An 8,471-nucleotide genomic window follows, 5' to 3' on the forward strand; every position below is an offset into this window, starting at 1 on the left:
TGCATGTAGTAATGATATGTGTTTAATTGTGTAGATGATTATGGGAGCAATTGATGCACTGAAGGAAAAAGATGGTTCAAGCAAGTCTGCAATAGGGAAACATATGGAATCGACCTACGGGGATCTGCCAGCTGGCCACATGAATTCTCTCACTGAACATCTCAACAAGCTGAAAGAGGATGGGGAACTTGTGTTTGTTAAGAATAACTATATGCGTCCTGGCTCGAGTGCCCCACCAAAGGGTGGCAGGGGCCGTCCACCTAAGGTTAAGGACGCAAATGCTGCTGAAGTGCCTGTTGCTGCTGTAACTCCTTCTGCTGCTGCTGCTGCTGTGGCAGATGGGCCTTCGAGAGGCCGAGGCCGTCCGAGGAAGGATCCTAATGCTCCTCCGTCTGTGAAAAAAGCTAAGACTGAGAAGCCCAAGGAGGATGAGAAGGAGGAGGATCCAACTCGGTCGAAGAGTGGAAGGGCTCCGGGCAGGCCTAGGAAGGTTCAGCCTGCTTTGGGACAAAATGGAGACCCGAGTTCCATGTGCCAAAAACACCCCTTCATGAATTGGAGTTGACTAACAAACTTAGACAGATGAAGAGTTTTGGACGACCCGTTTTAGCCAGACATTCGTATACATGGTGGAGGATCTCAAGAAAGGCAAGCATAGTGACGAGGAAATCAGCCAACTCTTCCGGAAATTAAGAGATATTGAAAAGGAAGATAGTGAGGATGAATTGAAGAAGAAGAATAGGGAGAAGGCCTTGTCAGTATTACCATGTGAGCAAGCTGCCGTTGCGGAGAAAGATTCAGAGTTGGTTATATGTTAAATCTGTTCATGGCCAAATCACAAAATTTAGTATAATAACTATTCTTTTATTAATCATTCAAAGATTTTGTACCTCAGTGACTATCATTTTTTTTATATTTATTTTGTATAATAAGGATTCATTTAAAAATGGCACAGTTATGGTAAATGCAAATGTTCGTATTTTGTATGTGATTTGATATTTCAAGTATCATGTGTTCCGCGCTCTTAAGTAGAAAACATAATTGAGATAAATAAATAATACTAATTATATACATTATCAAAGTGAACAAGATATCATGTTAGCATTATTATCCCATTCAGTAGAGAAAACAAGGCAAAAAATGACTAGACCACATTGGTCGTTTTTAGTACCGACCAACTACGGTTGGTTCTAATTAAATAAGAGCACAAAAATAGTAGTTTTTCCGAAGTTAGTCATTTTAAAAAAATTGTCGTATTTAGAAAAATACGACCGGCTAAAAATGATGATATAAATATGACACGATTTAAACGACCGCTCTATTTCGATGCCGTTGTATTTAGTATATTTGAAATATGAAATTTCTGCAAAAAAATTGAATTTTTCGCTCAGAAAAATAAACATGACTCTCTTTGGTCATAAATCAAATACCACCGAGTTCTGTTGTAATTTAAATACGACCATTTTTCATTGGGACGTAAATATAATCGATGGTCGTTTTACGTTTAAATATGACAGATTTCGGTTGAAATATAGTTAAAATATAGTTACAACTGTTCTTGGTTGTAACTTTCAGTTTTGATATATAAATATGACTCTATTTCATTAATATGATGAATGCAGGATTTTTGTTAAATTTAATATGACCCTATTTTGTTAAAAACGAAAGGCACCGAGTTTCTGTTTAATATAAAAATTACCAAATTTTGTTGGAAAGAAGTGCACCTATTTTTTGTTTAATCTAATTACGGCCAAATTTATTGTTATTTATGGTGCATATTAAAATTGACAGGTTTAGTTGATTGTTTTGAGCTTATTATTAGACTCGATTATGTTATTTTAATATAAGTCGAAATAATAAAAAAATTGGTTGCTTTTTTTCCATAAAAGTCTCCTAACATTGCAAACAAAATATGATAAAATAAATGAACTACATTGCATAATAAGTCACGCAATACATACACATATCAACGAATAGTTATCCCAAAGTCACAAAAATGGCAAACATGATATTGATAGGTAATATAGTTAAATAGTACCAAAAGATTTCTAAACAGGCAAAAGAATGCCCAAAGTTCACAAAAGAGCATTTAAAATTTTCAGAGTACCAAAGCAGTTCATAACTAACCAGGATTAAACTAAGGGAAAGTGGTGTAGACCAGGGTCGATGTCTTCACCTTATTGATTGTTGATGGTGTTGTCCATCATAGTCACAGTCTGAGGAGCCTCCTCCTGTAGTAAAATCAGGTGAGCTACAAGAAAGTTCAACTGTCAAAAAAGAAAGTTAAGTAATCCTCACATTATTTTACATATCAAGAACAAATCTTTACACTCAAGATAGAAAACGCGCAAAAATCTAACAAAAAGTACTTAAATAAAAATAGTACATTCAAGAAAAAAAATTAAATAAATAAAGTAGTACTTCCACTCTTGAAAGTACAAATACCTTATTTGAAATTTTCTACCTAAAATTAAACTTTAGTTTGTTGATTTCGAAACTCATAAAATCTTGAATCTTAAACAGGTACTAAAAGCAAGTACATTGCAAAAATAAATCATGATGACACAAACAAATGCTCCCCAACCTAAATCTAAACTAATCTATTATTATAAACACACCAACATATCATGGTAGCCTTCTGTTACTAAAAGCAAGTACATTGCAAAAACAATTGCACACTAAATTACCAAAATCAGCGAGGATTGTCACACTTGGACACGTATCTATCAAAACTTTTGTTATTTGCACTCAACAATTTATCAAATTACTTATTAGTGTCCAAGTGTTCATGTTGAGTGTCTCAATGTAAATTTATAGATGCATTAAATGATATTAAAATATTAAAAAAATTACCTTTAAGATAATCTTGTCATTTTCCTTTAATGATAAGGCCAAGCGCAGTAGCAGCTGTATGCATATGAAAGCTATCCCTTGAATGCTGACTTAGGTCTGGAAAAGTAGCAGAGGCTAGCTTTAAGATTTCCTCATCCAGAAAAAATTTATAACTTCGCATGCGGGTAAAAAAAGACCATTTATTGAACTTCTGCCAGGACCTTTGGCATCTTTAAGAAGATCTAACTAGGAACATCTACTGATTCTGTCAAGTCCTTCTCTTTCCTTCTCTTGATCATCTTCTTTGCATCCCCAGATCCCATCAACTCCGCAAAGGTGTCTCGGAGAACAAGTTCAAACTCCCCATCCCCACATCCCATCATTTCTTCTTTGAAGTTGCATTTGCGTGTGGGGGGGGGGGGGTAATGCCGGTTACTCAACAGGGGTGTCAACTCATCAAATAATTCAACTAGCGCCTTTTAAATTTTTTCCTACAAAATTTTGTGAAAAAAACTAAACTCGTGATTCTTCACAACTGACTCTATTAGTAATAACACTTTCACTTTCATTTAATTTAAACATGGGCATTAAAGAAAAACGTAATACATACATGCAGCTCTACTACACCAGGTTCACTGGAGTCGTAAATATAATTCGTAAATTCCTCATTAGAAATAGGCATCTCGCCCTTTGCCTCTCTTTCTTCAACAATTTTCTCTCAATACAAAACAAATAATCAAATGTTATCTTCATGTAAAACTTAGGCCAAAGAGCAGATTTATTAAACAATTTACAAGTTAGTTGTACCTCTCACCTCTTTTCATATGCTTTCGCCCGGTGTGAACTCAACCTTTTTTCGCGCATTCTGGCAAGAACATGACACTATCTTGAATTCTGGACAGCTAAAAGTAGATCGAAGCACATACCCACGGGTGGAAGTAGTGAGGCCTGAATGTATCTCCCTTAATATCAAGTTATAGTTCTGCATATTCCCTTTCCAAGAAATGCTGCAACTTCTCTAAAAGTCACTCCCTCGCACCACTACGATAGTAATTGAAGTTCCGAGTGAGATGCGCTCTCACCACCAAGTCCTCTTCTTTTTTAAGAACTCCCTTTGGATACACATAGTACTCCTGCCACAACAAATGCATAGTATTATAACACGTTATTAAAAATTTATCAGTCGGGGCATGACACCTGTATTTCAAGTTATTCAAGTTTCTACCAATACAATATCTTTAAAAATCTATTAAAATTTACTTACAAGTATACTTACTTTAAAATTATTGATACACTTTTCTTGAAAGACTTTGCGTTCTGCTCCCTTTCGCCACACCATGCGTTCATCCCATTTCATGCGAGCAACATATCCCAAAGTCTTATTGTGTGTATTTTACATAAAACTCCAAAAAATAATAAAAACATAATTAAAAATGCGAGGACTAAATACTAATTTTAAAATACTTGTGGAAGAAACAAAATTTTACGCTTTTTTATTCTTCAAAAAAATAAGTGTTACCAATGGAAGGTTTTCTCGGGTAGTCACCTTCACGACAGCTGCGTCGTTTCCTCTCAAAATGAATAGTTTTGCTGCTTTCTCCTGCCTCATACCCTATCACGCGACTTTCTTCATCATTCAGTTTATGTGCACCATTTCTTCCACTGGTCATATCTTTCTTCTTCTTACTCTTGGATGAAGGACCAGCCCAGCAACCTAAACTTATACATTAAACAACTAATCAGTAATAAGCACACACCTTCTAGTTCATGTAAGTATCGAATAACAGTAATTAAGCATAATAGGATGGGTAAAAGCATATTAACATTAAATAATCTTTCGATTTATGACAATACAAAGACATAGTTTTTGCGTGTAGTGCTTTTAATTTACCACCCATTTTCTTATAAGGCCCGAAAAATAGCTTTACAAAAATTACTAAACATTAACGGTGCAACCTTATAAGAACCCTTCAGAATTATCTAAATACATATCTAGAGATTAAACTCGACATACCAAAATTCCTATTAAAAGCTTAAACATGGTCGGTAGTTTTACTTTTGGATACTTTTGGATAAAAAATAGATATATTGAGAGCAATGCATTTTTTTGATGTTTGCTATGAAGTTTACAAGTCCTCCTACATTCATAACATACTACAAAAATTGACTTCTATATTTCGAAAACAAACCTGCTTAAAACTCAATTACGCTAAAAATACATATAAATTAAACACAATTATATAAATATGAATATGATACATAAGGTTTCTTGCTAACAAGTGATATATAGTTAAACAATAAGTTTTAATGTAATTGTTAAGAAACAATTGGGATTAACAAGTGTTGAAGAGTACATGAAACGAGTAAAGTCATAATGTTTACGAGGAATATGTAATTAGACACAAACACACATGACACATACACAAACCTTAATTTCGAACGCAGGACACATACATAAACCCTAATTTATGCAAAATACAAAAAAACACAAAGCATATAAAAAAATCAAACACACGCTCATTAATTTTGAAGACATGACACATACATAAACCCTATTTTTTGTAAAATTCAAAACAAAAACATATAAAATATAAAACATAGTGCCAATTTGAACTTCTTAAGACATCTTCATGAGCTTTAATCACTGCCTAAATGCTGAAATCTCCGCATAACTTTGTCCGCATAGGAACCCTGATTCCTTATTTTTTAGTTAATGATGGTTTTACACACTTTCATCAATTTTTTGCCTCTTAGTTTTTAAACCGTGTATCATGTTGATCTCGCGTTTGAAATAATTGGTGCATAGTATACTTGATGAGCTTGGCTAATAAATACAAATATGTCTTCGATATTTAGTTTTAATTTCACATCCACCGCAGTCATACGATGCCTAACAACTTTCACATGTGCCGTGTGATCAAACTAATGACATTTTAATACAATCACATGATGTCCACTATGAAAGAAGAGTTTGAAATTTTTTTACTCTTCTGTAATAGCTACTATCACTACGTGTTAGGTCACACACACTGTAGAAGGGGGTTAAATACAGTGTTTATCACAATCAAATCAAATATAAGAACACAAGTAACAGAAAACAGATTTTATTCAACACAATAAACTCTGTTACAATATGGAACTGTCCTCTCTCAGTGATGAACAAATTATCACGAGAGCTGCTAGGGTTACAATAATAATAACTTCGATTATGATAAGACATATAGTGTAAACCCTATGTCTGTGTTTATATACTACACAGTTACAATATAATCTCTAATTGATATTGAATATGATTCTGTATCCTAAAATATATCAATTAGTTATCTTTTCTTCCAAAAATTCTATTCTTCATAGAATTCCTTCTTCATACATATCTCTTCTTGCGTTTGTCTTGATCTTCTTTCCTTTCGATCAGCCGCCTTCCTTATCTGAAAGTCTCCTTAAGTCCTGATATTATCTCCTGATGAATGTCTCCTGATAACTTAAGTTCTGACAACTTAAGTTCTGATATCTTAAGTTCTGACTTCAGTATAAGTGCTGATTTCCAGATAAGTACTGATTTGTCCTGTTAAGTAAGATTTGAAAACTAAACACAAATCATATTAGTCATGACATTATCAAATATATCTAACAATCTCCCCCACCTTGTAAATTAGCATAATATACAAGTTTAACAGATATTTGATTATGTCAAAAATATTAAGTACAAATGCATGAGAATTTGACTAGATAACTACAACTTACAGTCCTTATAGCTTTGCCATCTTTAACTTCTGATAACAGGTTCAGTCTGTATATACTTCAGAATTTAAGTAGTTATAGATCTTTGACTTGGCTTCAATTACTGATCTTTTTGATATCAGGAGTTGTTCTGAGATAGTTCTATAATAAACATCTCTCAGCATATTCCAATTTATTAACCATCCTCCTTTTAGCATTCTTCAATTCAACTGTATATTTACCAATTTGAAAGATAGCAGCCCTGAGATAATTTATTCTAGCTTTTCTAATGTCCTGATCTAGTCTGATCAAATATGCCTTGTCAGACTCAAGATTGAATTCCACAACCTTATAACCTAGAAAAGTAGTTATAATCTTGGCAGAGTTAGGCTACATCTTGACAATATCACCTTTATGATCTCTGTACTTTGGACAGTATGTGCTGTCAGACTTTACAGAGTAAAGCTTCTTCTGTCTTTGAATTTGAGTCTTCAAATAATTTGCAGCACCATCTGTTAATCTGTTCTTCACTTGAAGCAAGAATAGAACATGTTCCAGTTCCTCAAAATACTTCAGTGGTATAGCATTCTGCCTAATATGGTATACCCTTCCTTCAGTCATAAAATATAACAAGATGTGCTCTTTCAAAAATGTATGGTAAACCATCTGTACAGATTCAAGTTGATTCAATCTTTCAGGAGTTGCTCCAACACCTGGTTCACTTAATAAAGTTGGATCATTGGTTGTGTTCTGTATTCTTCTTTCATCAGCACTACCCAACCCAGATTTATCACTTGCTTCTTTTCCTGTAACTACTTTTGCTTCAAAACCACTTGTTGCAGTCTTCAAAGGTTGAGTCTGTTTAACTTTGGTGATTCCTGGTAGGAGTGACTTCGAGGGTTTAACATAAGCAATGTCAGAGGTTTCCTTTAACTTATCTTCTGATATCAAGCCAACTTGAGCTATGTCAGAGGTTGCTTGCTTTAGTGTCATATCAGAACTTACTACATCTTGACTCTGAACAACTTGAGCCATGTCAGAGGTTGTTTAAGAAATCTTCTTTGAAATTAGAGTAAGATTAACATCTTCATCAGATATTTCTTCATCCATAGCAGGCACATAAACCTTTAGAGGGTCATCAACTTTTTCTTTGCCCTTGGACCTTGGATCTATCTCCACTTATGATTTGGCTTTAGTTGCCTCAGGATTTGTCCTTTCTTTTATCACAATATCTTTAGCCTTAGGAAGTTTCTTTTCAACAACAGAACTTCATATTTGGAGTTGACTTTTTCTAACTTAAGTCTAGCTTCTTCTTCCTTTAGACTCTCAAAGTCCATTCCTGGATTTTCTTTCAGAAATAACTGTCTTGAAATTTCTCCATCAAGTTCTAGATGTTCATCAGAACTTATCCTTTTACCAGTGTCAGAACTTATTCTTCTCCCAGTATCAGAACTTATTCTTTGACTTGTAGTTCCAGCTTTGCTTGATGAAAAACCTTTACCTTGATCATGACCTTCACCCATTCCAGAGTTTCCCTGGTCATCTATTTCATCATCCTTTCCCTTCAGTGTTTTAACAGTTTTGCATTTGGACTTAATTACTTTCTCCCCCTTTTTGGCATCAGCAGGTAAAATAAGAGAGAGAAGCAATTTTACTGATGATTGGAACTCATTGAGTTGATTTTGATGAGAAGCTTGATTCTTCAAAATTTCATCAATCTGAGCCTGTTGCTTCTGCAGAGTTTTCTCAATGTACTCAACTTTGTCAAAGGTAGGTTTGAAAAACCTTTTCTTGTCCAGCTTGACAAGCATATCTTGCTGATTTATGGATTCTTGAATCTTGTCTACCTTGGCCAGAGTTCCAGATTGTTGACCTTGAAGGTGCATTGTACTTAGTGCAGTAATTCTGAGCTGTGTCTT

At 34.3% G+C, this 8,471-nt stretch overlaps 1 protein-coding gene across 1 annotated transcript; it reads left to right on the forward strand.

The window, feature by feature from the left end:
- LOC141673377 (uncharacterized) lies at window positions 1–565 on the forward strand. The gene has a single exon (XM_074480121.1). It carries the CDS (start codon window positions 35–37, stop codon window positions 563–565), a length of 531 nt encoding a protein of 176 aa, XP_074336222.1. The 5' UTR covers window positions 1–34.
- Window positions 566–8,471: the final 7,906 nt, after the last annotated feature.

Source organism: Apium graveolens, chromosome 7, assembly GCF_009905375.1.
Source record: "Apium graveolens cultivar Ventura chromosome 7, ASM990537v1, whole genome shotgun sequence".
In the NCBI taxonomy this organism is placed as follows: Eukaryota; Viridiplantae; Streptophyta; class Magnoliopsida; order Apiales; family Apiaceae; genus Apium; species Apium graveolens.